At 40.5% G+C, this 19,407-nt stretch overlaps 3 protein-coding genes across 4 annotated transcripts in view; 2 read left to right on the forward strand and 1 right to left on the reverse strand.

Moving 5' to 3' along the window:
- Positions 1-417: 417 nt before the first annotated feature.
- Positions 418-5,868, forward strand: gorasp1a (golgi reassembly stacking protein 1a). The gene is made up of 9 exons (XM_084912672.1): positions 418-537; positions 1,292-1,372; positions 1,519-1,722; positions 1,834-1,920; positions 2,016-2,146; positions 3,321-3,453; positions 3,535-3,640; positions 3,727-3,870; positions 4,536-5,868. The coding sequence occupies exons 1-9, from the start codon at positions 418-420 to the stop codon at positions 4,964-4,966; spliced, it is 1,437 nt and encodes a 478-aa protein (XP_084768798.1). The 3' UTR covers positions 4,967-5,868.
- Positions 5,869-6,161: 293 nt separating this feature from the next.
- Positions 6,162-15,778, reverse strand: LOC146367160 (WD repeat-containing protein 48). Of its 2 annotated transcripts, none has more exons than XM_084912671.1 (18): positions 15,689-15,778; positions 14,820-14,960; positions 14,606-14,681; positions 14,309-14,521; positions 14,053-14,141; positions 12,573-12,674; positions 12,269-12,493; positions 12,043-12,117; positions 11,720-11,822; positions 11,528-11,625; positions 10,811-10,918; positions 10,600-10,696; positions 10,408-10,503; positions 10,080-10,185; positions 9,838-9,925; positions 8,063-8,139; positions 7,771-7,963; positions 6,162-7,684 (listed from the first exon to the last, which is right to left on the reverse strand). In XM_084912671.1, exons 1-18 carry the CDS (start codon positions 15,758-15,760, stop codon positions 7,589-7,591), a joined length of 2,055 nt encoding a protein of 684 aa, XP_084768797.1. In that variant the 5' UTR covers positions 15,761-15,778; the 3' UTR covers positions 6,162-7,588. The 2 variants fall into 2 exon arrangements, with proteins under 2 accessions (XP_084768797.1, XP_084768796.1); XM_084912670.1 differs by having other exon boundaries at positions 14,606-14,684.
- Positions 15,779-17,168: 1,390 nt separating this feature from the next.
- LOC146367161 (sodium channel protein type 2 subunit alpha-like) overlaps positions 17,169-19,407 on the forward strand; it is a 42,058-nt gene continuing 39,819 nt past the window's right edge. The window contains exon 1 of the mRNA XM_084911694.1: positions 17,169-17,541. The gene's annotated coding sequence lies outside the window, so the exon portion shown is untranslated. The remainder of the gene's footprint in view (positions 17,542-19,407) is intronic.

Consider the following 19,407-nt stretch of genomic DNA (forward strand, 5'->3'; position numbering starts at 1 on the left):
CACTAGTCAAAGCATCATGGAACAAAAAAGTAGGAAAAATAAGACCCAGGACTGTTGAACAGCTAGAATCCTCTATCAGACGAGAATAGGACAACATTCCTCTTCTGAAAGTCCAACAGCTGGTCTCCTCAGTTCCCAGATGTTTACTGGCTGCTGTTATAAATAGAGGGGATGCTACACAGTGGTAAACATGCCCCTGTCCTAACTTTGTCTGATATGTGTTGCTGCCATTAAGTTAAAAATATGCAAAAATTAAAAAAAATCCTAGAATAGAAAAAGTCCTTATTTTAAAAATTGAATATGTTTTGTGGGTACTAATCATATAAGATTATATGATTTTGCTAACTTTGCAGGCGTCACAGCTGAGTCACATCAAATAACACTGAAATTTGAAGCCGGTTTAACAGAATCTGAAGTATGAGGCAGCAAATAAACACTGTCAATGATGTGCGACCCTGCACGGTGTCCGAGGATCGACAGCAGCGATGTTCGACTGGTTTGGGCTGCGGACAAGATGGCCGAGAACTGTCAACTGTGGTAATTGTCGGTATTTTCTGATGATAGTAATTTTTAAACGAGTTCCCGGCAGAAATGGGTTTATCTCAGAGTTCAGAAGCATCCGAAGGAGGGACGTATGGATATCATGTGCACGGTGTAAGGCTTATAACGTGGCTCGTTTTTCTCTGAAACTGGAGCTGAATGTACAGCAGCTTATGAACTGTGTTGTATGCTAACAGGTAGCTAGCTTCGTAGTTTCAAAAACCTGACAGAAGAGACGGAGTTTACGTGTCATTGTGGGCGCAGCTGTGCATTAGGACGTATTTATTTACGGTGTTATTAAGAAATAAAATGTTAGCACAACATATAACTTGTCGCAAAGAAAGTCTTTTAAGAAGTCTGAGTCCACTGAGCTTCTGTTTTAATAAGTGCCCGGAAGTGATGCTTTGACAAGTAGAACTAGCGCGACGACAGTATTAATGGAAATAAATGTTTACCGGCTTAGAACGAACCGCTTTCCTATAACCATTTCATGCTTCAGCAAAAAATACAAGCAGTACTTTGGATTATAGTTCAGTGATGCTTAAATGGTTAGTCGATTGACTGATAAATCGATGCGACTGATCAAGATGTGCGTTTGCGACGCTGTTATTTTTTTTAATTTAAAATAATGATGCAATATTTAGTTTTTCTGTACATTTTCTTGCTTATATATTAATTTGAATTAAAACATTCCAGTAAATCATTTTCTTCAAAGATTAAAGTGCAGACTTGCTTGCATTTATTTTGACAGGTGCAGCCAAATTCCCCTGCAGAGAAGGCTGGCCTGCAGCCCTTCTTCGACTTCATCCTGTCTCTTGACACCAAGAGACTTGTAAGTTTAATTACAGCCATATAATAACAATTTCATTTACTGGTTATTCACTGCGACTGTAGATAAATATGATGAACATGAAAAAAGAAGAAGGTTAACACAGCTGGTTGCTATAATTGTTGTCTTCTTTAATTATTCCACACCAGAATGAGGAAAATGACCTTTTGAAGGAGGTTCTGAAAGCCAACATGGAGAGAGCAGTGAAGATGGAGGTGTACAGCACTAAAACCACGAGGGTTCGTGAGCTGGAGGTGGTGCCCAGTAGCATGTGGGGAGGGCAGGGTCTGCTGGGTGCTAGTGTTCGCTTCTGCAGCTACCAGGGAGCCAATGAAAATGTTTGGCATGTCCTGGTGAGTTGCGTGGTCAAAGAACTACTAAAACGCATTGTGCTTCACTGTAGTCTCAGCTTCTGTAGCTGTGAGTCCATTATGGCTTCATCTTTTGTTTCTGTTTTCTCCAAGGATGTGGAAGCCAGTTCACCGGCTGCACTGGCGGGGCTTCAGCCCCACAGTGACTATATTGTGGGAGCAGATCAGGTTTTGCAAGATGTAAGATGTCTTATTAGAACCATGCAACATTACTTGTGGCATGAAAATTTCAAATTTGCACCTCCAGTAGTTAATTCAGAGTTTGTCATTTGCAGTCAGAAGACTTTTTCTCACTGATTGAGGCCCATGAAGGAAAACCTCTGAAGCTGCTGGTGTACAACACACAAACGGACCTATGCAGAGAGGTGGTGGTCACACCAAACGGAGCATGGGGAGGAGAGGGCAGGTATGGCCAAATGCAGCTGACAGTATATAAAAGATGGATGTAATCATTGTCATGTCACCCGCTGGTTTCTGGACTCCACATTCTAACGCGTGTTAGTGTTTTTCCCTCCACTATTTTTAGATTTTTCTTTGATGCAGATGCACCCTAAGGCCCAGGGGCCATATTTTTTTCAAAGACTCAGATCCAATCCACTGGAAGACATACATTTTAAACTTTTAACTGTATTTTCACAAGTTTTACAGCTTTTCCTATCTCACTTATGGCAATTTTAACTAAACCAATTAATAATTAAGTAATAAATAAACGCTTCAATCAAAGAAAAGTTCCTGTTTTTTCACTTTATGATATAAAAATTTCAGGGTTTTTTTTACAAGGGGCCCACACTAAAGAAAAACAAAACCAGAAAAATGTCTGAAGTTTTCTCAGTCATCCAGGTCATTGTAGTCTAAGGAGCTTGGAAAGAAAGTTGTCTAGACTTCTGGACTTCCTCTACCTTATCACATGAGCCAAGGTGTGAGAACGGGGTTTCACAATGAGCTCACCCGATACCTTGACTGATTGTGACCTACACACGTTTTCACACCTTGGCTCATGTGATTAAGTAGAGGATCATTAGGGTGTCCATTGTCCCTCTCGGGGGCACACTCCCACAAGGCTTAAATCTGGGACTCTCCACCTTCACCCTGCAGCTGAAGAAGCTTCTCGGATGAGAGGTGAAACGTCTTAAAGCCACTTAAAGAAGTCCAGACACTTTTCTTTCCAAGCTCCTTAGAAAACCAGAAAAAAGAACATTTTTTGTGACATAACAAGAACTTTCAGTTTAAATTACAGGATAGTCAGGGCAATGAGCTAGTAAAACTTTTTCTGTAATTTAAGCCCAGAGAGTCATGCTGACAGATTTCATTATAGTGTAGAAAAACAAGGACAAACTGTTGAACTTGCACTATATTTTCTCATATTTATTATTTACACATTTATTATATATGTAGTTTACACCAACAGAAAATGGTCCAGCCCACTGTGGGCTATCAGGCTCACATTCCTAAAATAAGACATTCCCAGAATAGGGTCTTACTTGGTGATGGTCTTGCATGTTGCAACTATGATTTCATGTGTAAATTGTTAATCAGTTGTTGTATTATATCTTAAAGCATCTGCAAATGTTTGTCTGCAGTTTGGGTTGCGGTATTGGTTATGGCTACCTGCACCGAATCCCTGCTAATCCAGAAATATCAACAGTCGAGCCTTCTGCCCCTGATGTTGAGGAGAAACACTCTCCAAAGCTGCCTGCGCATGGATACACAGAGGTGACAGTAAAATACAGCAAAAACTCACATTTGAGAAGCTGACACAGGTCAATAACTTTCACCGTGTGCGTGTGTCTCCAGGCACCTCTCATGGCACCTTCAAGCAATAGTGAAGAGTTAAACCTGGAGCAGGTCACCCTCGAGGAATCTTATCTACCTCCACCCATTCAAAGGGTCACCGAGCTTGGTCAGTTAAGATTCTGTTCACCTTAGCATATGCTGTGTTTGCAAAAATCTTCTTAAGATGTGTGTTTTACTGTTGGAATTTTCCAGGTTTTTCTGATTCTGAAATGGCAGTGATGAACCCCGATCCTTCAGACTTGGTGGACAGGCTGGATCTGTCCATGTCATCCATTGACATGACAAACACCTCGCTGGCGATGCACGAGGAGAAGGAAAGCGAGATATCTGGTGTTGGTAAGTCAGTATGGCAGCTGTTCATCACTGTCCAGTGACTTTCATGCATCAGTTTTAAGAAATATATTCAGTTTCATTTATATAGGTTCAAATCAGAACAACAGTCACCTCAAAGTGCTTTATATAATAATAATAATAATGGATTGCATTTATATAGCGCTTTTCGAGACCCTCAAAGCACTTTACAATTCCACTATTCATTCACTCTCACATTCACACACTGGTTGAGGCACGGTTGTAGCCACAGCTGCCCTGGGGCAGACTGACAGAAGCGAGGTTGCCATTGCCATCGGCCCCTCTGGCCATCACCAGTAGGCGGTAGGTGAAGTGTCTTGCCCAAGGACACAACGACCAAGACAGACAGGGCTGGGGATCGAACTGGCAACCTTCCGGTTACAAGATGAGCCTCCCAACCCCCTGAACCCCGGCCGCCTTTTAATTTGGGAAAAACTTAACAATAATACACAGAAAACCCCAACAATGAAACATCTCTTATGAGCAAGCACTTGGCGACAGTGGGAAGAAAAACTCTCTTCTAACAGGAAGAAACCTCTAGTATAACCAGGCTCAGGGAGAACTAGCCATCTGCCACTGAAATATGTTGTATGTTAATGTAGTTCTCTCATCCACTTCTGTTGAATTCAACCATATTTGTTTTACTACAGAAGAGTTGGAGGAGAGTGTTCTGCTCCCATCATCAGCAGACCACCAGAATGAGCCACAAGAGCACATCTCCCAGGCAGCCAGAGACCTCACTCCTGCTCTCTTGTCTGCTGATTCAAGCATCCCACCAGCTGGACTCTCCCACCTGCTCACAGAGTGTGCAGAGCCACAGAGCTCTCTCATTGAGTCTAGTGATAGCCAAAGTCCAACTATAGGTGCGTTGTCTTTTTCTCTTGATCCTTCTGTGCCCGCTGAAGACCTTCCTCGCTCATCTCCTGTCGATCTCATCCCATCTCTGGTCACCGAGGAGTCCACCGCAGACAGGTCTCCACCTCAGGCCATCGAGGACACTCTCGGGTCAGTGGATGAGATCGCAGAGCCTCTGCATGTGGCTTCTGCTCACCACTGTGACCATGAGCACGATGATGAGTAGGAACCCAAGAAGTCACATTTTGAGTAGGCTTAAGTCAGGCCAGACAAATGCAAAGTGTCGATGACAATCGTTTTGTTTTGTTTTTAAAGAAATGATTTTTAGGATAGATCATCAGAGGGAAGACTTTATCTTGTCAGTCTGTCTTGTTTGCATGTAAGACTGCGTCAGCAGATTGGTGACACTACATAAACCAGCTACAGCATTAATGCAGAAGATGGGTGAGGAAAAGGCACTGTAGTAATCTTCTGTGTTTTGTATGTGAGAATTTAGTTACTGCTTAGTTGTAAGCCAGAACAGTTTTTAAAGGTCAAACTTTTTCCTTCCGAGTGCAAATTTGGATCATACGGGTAATGAGACTGCTTCTGGTATGCCGATGTGACAAAACGTGAATTTTTCCAAAGACAGACATTGCAAAGCACAGCTGCACCTTTATATCAAGGACAATTATCAATATTTTTTTGAAGTTACTAGACGGTTGGCCACTCAGATTAGTCGCCATAGTCTTTGGCGGTGGTGCAGTGTTACCTTTAATGTTTTGAAGCAACGTCGTTTAAACTCTTACCCAAAGAAACACTTTTAATTATAAGACATGGGACATTTTACTTTATATCCTCCAGATTGGTGACACTACATAAAGGGCTTTCACTGTGGGACGATGCTGAATAGAAACAGTCAGCACAGGTTTTACTTTTGTTTTTAACACTAATATTTAATTAGATTTTGTTCAGTGATGTACTTTGTAATGAGTCTAAAATGGATGTTTACTGCTGTATAGCCAGATTTATGCCCCCTTTTAATTTCCATGACCTATGCAACACTAGATTATACCCACATTTCATTTCATAGACAATGCATTGCTAATGTAAAGTAAGCATTTGATTAAATGTAAGACTGCCAAGTTAGTAATACTTGAGTAATTGATTTTTTTTTTTCGTTTTATTTTTAGGGGCATCTTAATAGTTTTCATTGGTCAAGTAGGTGATAGTGTGTAAAATAAGAAAAAGTATTTTTTGCAGATATTTTTATCAATGAATTGTCTGTTTTATTAGGAATGAGTGCAAAGTCTTGATGAATGTGAAATGGGTGAATCTTCGATGGTTAAACAATCACTGGGAGAAAAAAAAAAAAAAAAGGAGTCCCTCGTTTCTCTTACTCCACTTGGATCAGCTCAACACAATACAACTTGAGACAGCCATTTATAATCCTGGTAAAACCTGTCATTGTTAAACCATTCCAATTTATTTCTTTGAATGCCTAAAATATACATATTTCACAAATGATTACAATAATGGATATTGCAGAGTTATGGCCTGATTATTTGTACCCATTTTGGATTTTTATTTTTGGCCAATTAGAGCTCACTCAATGCATCCTCCCTCCTGCTATGGCATTACACACACTCGTGGCAAAATTAAACTCCAGGAAATTACAATGAAAAGATTTGTTGTTGTGGCTTGGTGACAAGATGTGTTAGCATTTATTACACTTTGGTGAAGTTCGTATGTTATCTCAGATGAGATTCCCCTTCAAGTTAAATTTATGCTCCACTGAACTCCTACTGAATCTAAATGAAATATACATTAGGAACAACCCTCGCTGTCGTCAGAGTCCATGCTCGTGAACCAAACGCAGAGCATCTAAGCATGAATTACTGTTTAAGATATATACCCTATATATAATTTCCCCAATTGCTAAGATGACCTACACAAATACTAACTGCAAGTTTCAGATTGCAGTGAAATCAACAAATGCAAATCTTACCATTCAAGTCATTTAGCATTCATGACCATGAATGTGCTGCAGGGATTTGGAAAAATAATTTGTGTGTTTTGCTTTTTTAAGTAAACTGTACAAAAACAAAAAGAAAACGGCTGCAAAACCAAAAGAAAAAGTAATTTAAATGAAAAATGTTGTACATATATTTACAAAATAAAGAACATTCATTCCTTTGAGGATAACACCGCTAAAAACAAAAGACAACGTGGACTGCTTCTGTCGATGAGGTTCAAGCTCTGCACTAACTGGATGTCTAAGCCGAGGTTAAGTTCAAGTTAATGCAGATGACGTCGACTACAGAACAGAGGAGGGTTTTTTGTCTTTGAGGGACTGTGAGGCTACCCAGAGACCAAGTGTACTCCTAAACTGGTGATACTGCTGAGACAGGACTGGAGTGTCTGTAGAACAAGGACAGTTTCCTGGAATGTACTAGAACAGACAGTCTACTACATCCGTGTGCATACATACACAAACACGTACTGCAACTTCAGTCGCTTCAAAAATAAAATGCCAATCAGGAAAGGGTGGGCAGGGACAGTCAAAGATGTGAGGAAGAAGAACAAGGAAAAAAAAAGGATGCAGAGAGGAGACATTTAAGTCCAAACTTTAAAAAAAAAAAAAAATGAACCAATATGGACCACTTATTTCCCAGGTGTCTGTTGGCTGCGCCGGCCTGTTCTTCTCAGTTTCCTATAATACAACATGAGCCATGTCCCCACAAATTTTACTGGATTCTCACTGTTACTGCAACTCTTGACCACACAATGGGGTTTTAGGGTACTACATGTCAGAGGTGGGTGGTGATTGGCAAATGACAAAGAGTTCTGCTTTTAAAAATGACGACTTTCACGTGGACTTCTGCCTATAGTGAAGTGTCAAGTCCCCTCCGCTCTTCCAGATAAAATGTTTAACTGTTCGCAGGTCCATGTTGGGATCTAGCACCTGGACGAATCAAAAACAAAAGAAGGTTACTAACATGAAAGAGAAGTTGTGTTCAGTGCATTCACAGAGCGTGTTGATGTGCCCACCTGGTCTTGACACATTAGCTCAATCTTCTCTTCAGCTAGCATGGCCATGTCCTCCTCCTTCTCCTGCTCCCCGGGTTTGTCGTTGGCCGAGGAGCTGGTGGTCTGTGACTCGTTGTCCAAGTTGATGATCTTCTCATAAACATGTTCCATGACCTTTCTCACCTGGAGCATGTCACTGGCCGACAGTCGGTCCCTGTGCGACAAAGAAGGTATAAAAACCGGCTCTGAACATTGCAGAACTGCACGTGACACGGATCTCTGCTTGCTGAAATACGAGAAATTACAAACTTACTTTTTTAGAGTTTTTGCACCAGAGGAAGAATGGGGCTGGAGGTAGAATGGGATTTTGTTGAACTTGGGCATATTTTTCTGTCATGGAAAAAAAAAAAAAAAAAAGACATGTAACTCAAACGTGAGAACAAAATTTAAGTGCAAATGTCACATCACAAAGATACAAGAAAATGGTATTGCTTCATCCAGAGAAGAACAGTGATGGATCTGTAACACCGCTGAGCTTTTTTCTGGCTTAGAACGGGCCTGTTGGCGAGCAGTGCGGTGATTACGCAGGCAGGCACAGCTGGTCCGTGTACTTTAAAAGCAATGACTCTGTGTCACCTTGTTTGACACAAATGAGTTCTGACCGTGTGATAAAAATAACATGTATTAAACTTGAGTAAATAAATCACAAAGTGGTTGAAGAACTTTTTTAACGGCAATGCTGCAGAGTTCCCTCTGCTTTCTCACTGCAAGAAATCTCCTGCAATCAGGTTTCATATTTGTATCATGTTGTGATAAAGTGCACAGTCATAGCCCTTAATGTCATACCTTAGTCCCTACTGAGTATAGAGCAATTTGTGAAAGGCAAGTACACATTTTTAGTGCTAGTCGTTTCTAAATGCCTTAATGTTCACTCATTCACTAACAACTGAGTGTTAGTGGATCACTATTAGAGCAGGCAAGCTGTGCAAGTCTAGTCTCTTTATACAGAACAGAGTGTTTAGTTTCAAATAACAGACAGTTGGTCAGGTCACATTTGTAAACAGTAACCTGATTGATAAATGAATAACATTTTGCTGCTTCAGGTTTTAAGGTGCTGTATATTCTGGCCACTACTGACTGAGAGAGAATCATCATTGGAGTCACAATTCTGCTTTAGTCTATAAGCAACTCAAGGAAGTACTCATTACCATCATCTGTACCAAGTATGAAACATGTTACACAAACTCAGAAGTACTGAATCTCAAATACAAACGCAGGGCTATTTTTGCCTGTTTTATGCAGCTTTTAGTTCCTTCCCACACTAAAGCCGTCCAACTAGAGTATACTTATTAACACTTTGTAGTGTTTAGCAACAAAAGCAGTTATGATTTTCTTCCTGCAAGCTTCCAAACCAGTGGGCTTCAACTACTCATGCCACATTTTTAAAAAATCTTCTTTTAATTTTTGAATGAAATGTGCATGAAATATAGACACGAGCACTTGAGCTTTCTAATTTTAATAAATTATGTAGAGCGATGTAGACCAAAGTTAGACGAGCAGATGAAGGATGATGCCCAGGACAAAGGGCAAATAAGGGAAAGGCTTTAAAAAGGGAGCCAGCTGCTCATTTCCAGTTCCATATTTTTATTCTTGGACTAGCTTTGCATGCTCCACAGTTCAAAAATAATGCTTATTTATCTTATACTGAGTCTCGGAGCAGCCTCTCATGTCAAACATATATGAAATGAGCTGCTTAGGTTTCCTTCACACTCACTGTCAGACAACTTTCCGATGATTGGCTACCCTTTGCAAACAAGAAATGTAAAACATTAGGTGCTGTGCTCTGCTTGATTATATTTAGGATAGACCCTCTCTTTCAAGTTATGACTCTATGATCAGCCAATAGTGTCACAGAGATTATTATCCACTGATTTTATTATGTGAAACTTTGACCAGGTTTACTATGATCAGCCACCAGTGGAACACTGCATATGACAGGATAGATGAAAAGCACAACATGCACACTTTAATAAAAGATCAATGGAAAGGAGGTTTAAAAAAAAAAAAAAAATCAGCAGAGATACTCACATCTACAGTTATATCAATAACCCACTGTGGGACTGTCTCATTGAGCAGCATGGATTCAGTCTCTCCGCCTGAATCTCTACATAGCAACCTGCAGCGTAAAAATAAAGCAGATCAAAAGAAACGCTGGACTTGTGCGACCATTTCTAATGACATGTGATGACATCACAAGGGGAAGATTTGACTTTCTAACATGACCTTAACTGACGATCTAAAAGTTTGAAAGTTTGTTGGTGAGAGCTTACCTAAAAAGGGTTCTGCCTCCCGCTTCTCCAAAGATAACTGGTGTGTGTGGTGGCACCTGGAAATATCCGTTCCCTTTCTGGACCCTGTTCTCTTGCTCTCCGTTCACTGAGGGAACAAGAACATAATCAACAAACCCGATGACATCTTGGCTTAGAAAGCGCTCACTGGCACAGTTTGCAGCCAATTCATGTTTGAGGCCAAGTGGATAAAAAGACGAGGGAAACAAGACAAAGGAAAAAACATGCCCCGATGACGCTCCCCTCGGTGCAGACATTTGGCAGTTTGTGCATTCACTGGATAATTGAATCAGTCAATCAATCTCCTCACCATGGTTCACCTCGTTCTCTTCCTCGTCCATGGGGTTGATTCGGGTTCTGGGCCAGAACTCCAGCAGAGCCTGAAGCAATAGTCCGCCCAGGTTCACTGCAAAGGGGAGAAATCAGCGTCGTGTAATGCTAACTTAGACCTCTGGCTCTGCATTACGTAACCTTCATTAGTATAGAAAATGTAATCTCTTACACTTTGGATCCGATCCATCGGAACTTGAAAACCCTGCGTCCTTTGCAGACACCCAGGCAGCAAAGCAGTCACTCTCATCCAAAGTGATAGTGAGCATCTGTCGAGCACATAACCACGACAGGAATCAACCAGGTGAAGTTAGAACTCAGCTAGAAAACACTGAATGTCAAATCATGTGACGGGCTCCTGTATTACCAGGTTTGAAACTCACCCCAGTTTTCAGATCAACAGAGAACCAATTTGGCACATAGACCATCTTGAAGCGCTTTTTAATCTCTTCGTCAAATTCAACCTTCCCCAAGTCTTCGCCCTTACATGCCTACAGGTCAAATGTGAGCACAAAAGGTCATTTCAAACTACAGATATTGATAGGTGTGCATTCCTACAAGTTCACTTTAATTCACACAGATTCATCAGCTCATTCAGGTGGATGAGCACCAATTAACAGTGGTGTTCTCCGCCCCAACACCCACGCCTGGGAAACTTTCAGAAGAACTAAAGGTTCATTCGGGGTCCATCAGTTCTTCTTCCTGGACGGCAGCCCCAGGAAGATTAAAAAATAAAGCAAAATCATTCATTTCACAAACCAAAAACAACAGCTCTTCTTTATTTTACACAACTATAAAACCATTCATTCTTGTTGGACATCACCACCCAGTTCTGCTGTATCTCCGTGTTGTTATGTCTTAGAACAGTGAACAAAAAACACTGTCTGCATTAGCAGCTTTTTTTTTTTTTTTTTTTTAATTTTGGCTTTAAAATTCTGACATATTCAACTAATCAGTGACATTTAGTGATGCAAGCCACGCCCTGAAATCTCCTTCACTTATCCTCCCACCTATGAAGACCAATAAAGACCAAGATAAGAGCACATCCCATATCCTAATATCGTAATATCTTAATCATTAATGCCAGAGTGTTGGTTTACCTTTAGGACGTCCCAGAAAGCCACATTGTTGTTAGTGTCTTTGGTGAGTATGTGTCTTTTGTCATTCAGAATGTGGCACTGAATAATACTGGCACCTCCTGCAACATCAACAGCGCTGTTAGTTAACAGAGGGAAAAGAGATTTGGAGGATTGTATACTTTCACATAAAAAAGAAACAAAAAACAAAAGTACCCTTGATGACTTGTTCTGGCTGAGTACACAGTGGTGTCAGAGGGGTGGTGCAGTCGTTGTCATACTCTCCGGATGATCTGAAGTTGTGCATTCCCTTTAGAGACTAAACACACACCAAAAAACCAAAAACTTAATAATTGCTTCCCCACTCCTTGTTCATCTCTTTTGTAATACAGAATTACAAAGCTGCTTTTAAATTTTAAATGAACTGCAGATGAATTATGGCTGAACACAGTTAGGTGTGGCCACATGAACAACCCTCTATCTATACTTCACTACATTGACAGTGGATCACTGATCTCAGAGGTGTCACGCATGCTTACCCATTTATTAACAGATGACTTGGTGGTGGAGACCCAGATTGCTGGAGGTGGGTCCGCAGATCTGTCCAGTTCCATCTGTGCAAGAAAAGGCAAAAAGGCTGAATGACCCTGAGACCCACCCTTTTATATTTTGAATATTATGGTTAAATATATCCTAAAATTAACTATTACACAGGTTGTTATGCAGTTATTACAAAAATCTAGCCCTTATTTGCTGGACCCTTACTTTGAGCACTGGGGCCTTCTCCTCACAGATAAGGACACGGATGTCTGGGTTACGCAGGTCCGTACAGTAGATCTTTTTGTCTCTGCCTCCAGAATATACGTGCGTAAAGGCCTCATTGACCTGCAGGGCCCACACCCCTTCGTCGTGCACACGGTAGGTGGCGATGCACCTCTGCTGGCCGAGGGACCAAAGGCGAATGGTCCCATCTGAACTGCCTGATAGGCACTGTGGGGAGGACCAGTGACTTTTAGATTCTGAAACTCTGCTCTTTGGCAGCCGCGGCATTTTAGATTATTTAACTCACCTGAGTGCCGTCTCGATTCAGCAGCAACGATTTGACATTGTCCGTGTGACCTTTTAGCTTCATGAGCTTAGCGCATGTTCGAGGATCCCACACTCTCAGAACCTGAAGAAAGACACAAGAAGGGTAACGACAGCAGGCACTACTTCACTGTGTTTACATGCATGATAATCCTACTGGGCTAAAACAAAGCAAGGTACGCACTCAATTACACCATTCATGCATTTTCTTTATATTACATTTTTGAAGCAGTCTTTATAGTTTATAACAGCGGTCCCCAACCTTTTTTGCGCCACGGACCGGTTTATGCCCTACAATATTTTCATGGACCGGCCTTTAAGGTGTCGCGGATAAATACAACAAAATAAAACTAGTACCGGTACCGAAAAAAAGAAAATTTATTCATAACACACGTAAAAAGACCAAGGAAAACCGAGTAAACGATAAAAACGATAACAACATAACGCTGAAAACCGCTAAAAACCCTGAAAACCATACATTTCACACCTGAGCCTCAACTCTCGCGGCCCGGTACCAAACGACTCACGGACCAGTACCGGTCCGAGGCCCGGGGGTTGGGGACCGCTGGTTTATAATATCCACAGATTTGTGACAGCCTAATGGAAATGCTTTAAGGATATCTGAACAGAAACCAAAGGTCAGTGAAGAACTTGTATTATCACTTGCTTACAAATTCTTAAGAGAAGTTAGAGAGAGAAGTTTTCTTATAATAGTCATTTTACTAAAGCCATGTAACCTACCTACATAGAGCTGAAGACTACAAGTTAGAATATGAAAGAACTTTTTACTGGTTTTGCGTTTTAAGAAATTAGTAAAAAAATAAGTTAACAAGGCAATTACTAGATTATAGTGTAGTAATTCATTGTCTACTGCTCAGGTTTAAGGTTTTGAAAAAACTGAACTCAGTGAATGGAAGAAGGCTAAAAAGGCTTTGTTAAGGCCTGAGGCTTATTTGGAAATCTGTCAACTAGACAAAACTGTGAAGCTACAATTTAAGATCACAAATGATACCTGGATTACAGAGCAACGCTTAAACTATGTTTTGAAGTTTAAAGGGCAATAACAATTGTTCTTTATATCTTGACGCTGGTCTAAGCAACTTAGAGATCATGCCATAAAAATCTGAAGTTTAACAAATTATACATCACCCCTAAGACAATTATGAGCATTTTAGGGACCCAAACAGGACTAAGAGACGTGTAATAATCCACAGAGACCCTAAAAAGCAATTCTGATCACTGAATGAGTGATTATAATTGGTACCTGTGATGCTCCTGAGAGCTGAGTTATTGAAGCTTAGAGTCCTTTTAAAAGTGACTGTAGTTAGAGAAACAGATTGTTGCTCAGTGAAGCTGTTTATGTCTCAGTATTTTCAAAAATGTAACACAACTGAAAGTTCGCATTTATTCCTTAGTGTAAACACTGGGCACTGTGTAAATCTGTCCATCTGTGTGTCACAAACCTTTTCTGTGGATCCTGATACAATAACCGTGCCCATCTGGTTCATAGCCAGACTATAGATTGAGTCCTTGTTCCCACTCAGCGATGAAGCTGTTGGAGACAAATTATAATAAGTCCAAAGGTACAGACTGACTTTGACATAAACATATCGGTCATGCTGAATACAAATTACACTCAGTACAATTCACATCTAATCTAAGCTTCTGTCCAGAGGACAGAAATGGATACTAGTGTCACACTGCAAAATCTTTACTTACTGGTGACAGTGTTGTTGGAAGCAGTGAGTGCTGTTAGTGTGTTCACATCCCAAAGAAAGATCTGCCTGTCCAGACCTGCTGATGCTACCAGCTCTTTGTCCTTAGCGTAAGCCAACGCTTTCACGTAGTCCTTATGTGTTCGTAACGTTGACATACAAAACCCTTTGTGTGCGTTCCATACTTTGACTGTCGTATCCGATGAGGCAGATATCACTGAAAGCAAATTTTTTTTAGATTAGAAACGGGGGTTTCAAAATAAAATGTTGGGTGAACTGAACAGCTTAAAAAAAAACTCACAAGTTTTTCCATTGCAACAGAGGACTATGTCATTAACCCAGTCTGTATGATGCTCCATCGATGCAATGTATGGGTCCTGCTACAATAACAAGAGAGGACAAGGACAGTTAAGACGGTCTTAGGCATGGGATTTGAGAAATGCATACTAAAGCAGCTGCCTTATGTAAAATGAGTTGACTGTTTTAGCATAACGGAGCAGGGCAAGAAGCTGTACTTTGTGCTGGTAGACGCTCCATATCCGGATGATGGAGTCCCTCCCTGCAGTGAAGAGCCGGTTCAGAGCAGGGTCGAGCTGGAGTGCATTCACCCCGTTTCGATTGTACTTCTCCACCTCATCTCTAATGACATATGATACCTGGAACACAGAGAGGAGAATGGGCGCTGGGCTCAGACTCCTAATCTCGACCTGTTTTGTTTTGGCCCACACAACACAACACACCCACCCAACACACCCACCCTTTAAGCTCTAACGCGCTAACACTTGTATAACGTGAACTTGCACTGCAAGGACCTGCAGAGTTAACGAGACAAACACAGAGCTTAACTAAATGTCACACACACTGGCATATAATGCAAACCGGTTTCAGTTTAACAACAAGGAAAGTGCATAACTTTAATGTGTATTTTTACGGCAGCTGGGCATACTGGCAATGGTTCACGACAGACCTGCCTGGACGCGTACGTTTCACTAGCAATTAGACGGAGCCCGGATACAGTAGCTAGCTTAGCTTCCGTCAACGCCGTAACAGCTTCAAACGGCAACCCAAGAGGGGTGTTATTATTTTGTACTGACAGGCGATATCTGTAGTTATCTTATAAAGTATTTTACACTTGCTCGTATGAAAAAAATGTTTGCAAAAGCATGTAATCATTTGGAAGCGACCGTTAGCACATGCTGCTAACACCTCTCGTATGCTAAGCTAGATAGGTTAGCTGGCTTGAGTCATGACACCTAACTGCAACGCTATCTTGTGCATGTGTTTTTTACTCCCTATCGGGTGTTTGTGAAGAACATCTTTAAGCTGGAGGCCCCGATGTTGCCGTTGTCACACATTTATCAATAATGTAACGCTTCTAATTTACCTGTACTTTCCTCCGCCCAGCAGCATTTTGCCTGTGATGCGTGGCCATCTTGCATGTTGACAGTGAATTCATGTGATGCTACATCCGGAAAAAAAAGAAAACATATGTATCTGGGCTTTCTGGGTAATGTTGTTCTACACTTTCCTAAACCGTTAACTTAAAAGGATTTTATTTTATTATTTTTTTTTTGTCTTTCCCCACCACTCACTCCTAGGGATTTGTTCACTGGCACAGTGGTGCTGTTTTGTAATAGTACACTTTGGGTATCAATCAATTTAAAAATGTAATAATCAATGTAACATAATTTATGTATTTTAAAACTAGTTTTTGTTTTGTTTTTGGTTTTTTGAAGACCTAGAATCTAAATACGTCTCTCTCTAAAGCACTTTGGGTCAACTTATATTGTTCAAATGTGCTACCATAATTAAAACAGATGTGACAGTCAACACAAAAAAGGTACAGAGACATTTTTCATAGTGCGTGTTTGATATAGCTATAATTGTTCATGAAATAATTCAGTGGGGTACATAGGGGAAAGAAAGAAAGTATTGACTCTAACCGTCTCGAGCCAATATCAATACCAGCTTTGGTATTGAAACTATCAATATTTATATCAATCTGAGCGCCTGTATGGCACAGTGATTGATACTTCCGCGCAGTTTACCATGATGCACGCTGGGTAATCGTTATGGCTGTATTATCATATAATATGCAAATATATACATCTGTTTATATGGTCGCAGAGGAGGATTAACACAAGACCGTCCAATCGTCCAATGTTCACATTATCTGGGTAAACTATTTACCAGGCTTTTTATCTTTTATTAGAATGACTTAGAAATAAGCTTAAAATATGTCCCGCCTTCCTCTATACCTTAATGCACAAAATGTGATGTATGAATCCTGATGAGACAGTATTTGGGTCTATCAATCTGCGCAATGTTCTGAAAATAAGAATTCTTGCTGCTCCATACAAAAAGAAAGTCTATTACCGAACACTAGAGGGGGTAATACACTATCATGAGCTGCACACGAAGTCCAAACCTCCCGGAAAGACAGAATAAAAGTCTGAGGACCGGTGGTGTGAAATCACGTCTTTTTAAGGATTCACTCATGCGAATCAGCTCACTGCAGGGTGCATGCTGTGAACTCGGGCTCTGGCTGTTCTTCACGGGTGTGCATGCCTCTGGTTGACCATTAAACCAAACAAAAGTGTTTCAAGTGTTCAAAACCCCCGTGTGAAAGGTGAGGCGCGTGAAATGTGGGGACTGGGCGTTTCCCGCACGCACTTTTTACAGAAATAAACTTTGAGTTTCTTCATAGTCCTTGGACTAAGGCATACTTGGTGATGTGGCAAAAGCACAGCGCACACTATGCCTGAGAGCGCCATGGGACGCCTATGGCGCAGTAATCCTCTGTGGCCCAGCAATCCCCCCCCCCACCCCTCCCCACCCTCACTGCTCTCTTGCTCAAGGGCAAATCGAGACAGCGCAGCATCCTCCACGCTCAGCAGCCGGAGACTTTTCCTTCATGGGATGAAAACCGACGGGCCTCACGAATGGAAGGCAAGAGGACGAAGTTTTACTTACACCGCACCTGTGACAGCTTTCAAAATGTCCAAAATAGGGTGACTGCAGACCTCTGGCGCTTACCAAGAAGTCAGTTTTGACCGCTTTTCTCTGGATTCTGATGACACTTTTCTTCCCCGTGGGCTTGAGTTTGGATCCACGATGAGGCGAAGTGAGCCTTGAAAAGAAAACATGGATTTTGCACGGAAGGTTTGGTTGTTTCTTCTTCTAAAACCCGAAGAACTTCATTCTAGAAACGATGCTGTAAAACTCACAGTTTCACATGTAAGTATATTCTGCACGGAATCCTCATGTGGCTGCAAAACATGTAGCAGAAAATGATTGGCACGACTTGTTGGCTGTTTGTTCTCTCCTTTTGTTTTTAATTTTTTATTGTATTCGCCTAAGGGCCATGTGTTAACGGAGAAGCTCTCATTACTTCATCAAAAATAAGTGTTCAGTTTCAAAAAGCTTTAGGGTTAAGCTACATTTGGAAAATCACTTTAACGAGGTCAATGTTTCCTTTGGCTTCTTATCTCCATATGAAGTGAAAAGACACTTAATGAAATGATTATTACACATGTCATTCATGACATCACAAACCACATTTTAAAAAAATCTCAACAATCTTCATGTTTAATGTGACTCATGTAACTTTTGGTAAGTTGTAGTATTCATATTTTGGGTGTTTTTTTTAAGTAATATCTGAACACTAGCAACTGGGATTCATACCCAGTTCATAGTGAAAATACACTTAATATAATGATCACTGGTTTCATGAGTGGATCATTTTACCACTGTCTATATTTTTTTTATGTGTGTACTTTCTGTATACTTGGCGTTTAAGCTATCTTCTGCAATTACATTGAAAGGTTTCTGCCAAAGAAGTAGGTCATCAGTTCAGGCTGTGCACCTCAGATCACAGTATGAAGCTCTGAGGGGGAGAAGGACACATAACATGGTGATGAAGAACACACAGAAGGCCCAGTTAGACTAGACCCCCCAGAAAAGTTTGAAAAAAAGTTGGACTCATTTCTAAACTTTTTAATAATGTTTTTAGTGTAGTTTTTAATATTTCGATTGCAACATACAGCATTGTTTTAAAAAAAAGTAAATCCAAAGAAAGCAGTCTTAAGTTAGAAATGAGTTAACAACCAGATAGTGAGAGCTATCGCCTGATAACAACTTTCTTACCTGTTAAAACAATCTTAAAATAAAAGATGATGGAATAGATAGCAGCAGTACAAAGTCCTACTGTAGTCTCATAAAAGATGTGTGTGTGTGGGGGAGGGGGGGGGGAACAATAGTCTTCTGTGGCTCTATAAGGAACTATGCCATGTCTAATAGTCATGTTACTCCATTCATATAGGTTAAAGAGCTGAAGACTACAAGTTAGAATCTGAAAGAATCTGAAAAAACATCTATTGACTATTTAAGACCACAGAGCTAATACACTGTGCTGTTGACTATAGTGTAGTGATTCATACTCTACTGTTCAGGTTCAAGGTTTTAAAAACTGAACTCAGAAAATGGAAGAAGGCTAAAAAAAAGGCTTGGTTAAGGCATATATAGAAGGTTTATATGGAAATCTGTCAACTAGACAAAACTGTGAGCTACAATCTAAGATCACAAACAATGGCTGGATTACAGAGCAACAAAATGTATTTAAATACATTTGTCGCATAATAATAGTTCTTCACTGGTCTAAGCAACTTAGAGATTGTGCCATAAAAACCTGGAACTGAACAATTCGAATATAGTTACAATTACCAAGTAAGCTGTGAGAAAATTCACAGCTTACTTGTTTTGAACTATAGAATAAGACAGTATTTTCCATTTACTTTAGGTAAGCCACACATTCCAAAAGCCTACATTTTATACGTTTAGATATTTTATATGTTCTAAAATGTTTCACTTTTAATGAGAGAAAAATTAGTTAATTGTGAGCACTTTAGGGACCAAACAGGAGGAAACAATTTGTAATAATCCACAGATGCCCTGAGAGGCATAAAAAAAAGGAGTTACCATTCGATGATTATAACTGGTAAACTGTGACACACGTGAGAGTCACAGAAGACTTTATATAAACATCTGGTAACAGACACAGACTTTGTTACAGTGTTACTGAAGCTTAGGGTTCTTTTTGCAGTT

The sequence above is a fragment of the Perissodus microlepis genome, chromosome 18, assembly GCF_051167445.1.
Source record: "Perissodus microlepis isolate ML-2025 ecotype Zambia chromosome 18, ASM5116744v1, whole genome shotgun sequence".
NCBI classification, from domain to species: Eukaryota; Metazoa; Chordata; class Actinopteri; order Cichliformes; family Cichlidae; genus Perissodus; species Perissodus microlepis.

Coding starts and splice junctions, on each gene's coding strand:
- LOC146367160 (XM_084912670.1), bottom strand. CDS start 15,760: ATGAATTCACTGTCAACATGCAAGATGGCCACGCATCACAGGCAAAAT. Junction 14,685..14,819: donor GGAGCGTCTACCAGCACAAA/GTACAGCTTCTT, acceptor TTGTTATTGTAG/CAGGACCCATACATTGCATC. Junction 10,697..10,810: donor CTGTTGATCTGAAAACTGGG/GTGAGTTTCAAA, acceptor TGTGCTCGACAG/ATGCTCACTATCACTTTGGA.
- gorasp1a (XM_084912672.1), top strand. CDS start 418: ATGAGGCAGCAAATAAACACTGTCAATGATGTGCGACCCTGCACGGTG. Junction 1,921..2,015: donor CAGATCAGGTTTTGCAAGAT/GTAAGATGTCTT, acceptor TGTCATTTGCAG/TCAGAAGACTTTTTCTCACT. Junction 3,454..3,534: donor CTGCGCATGGATACACAGAG/GTGACAGTAAAA, acceptor GTGTGTCTCCAG/GCACCTCTCATGGCACCTTC.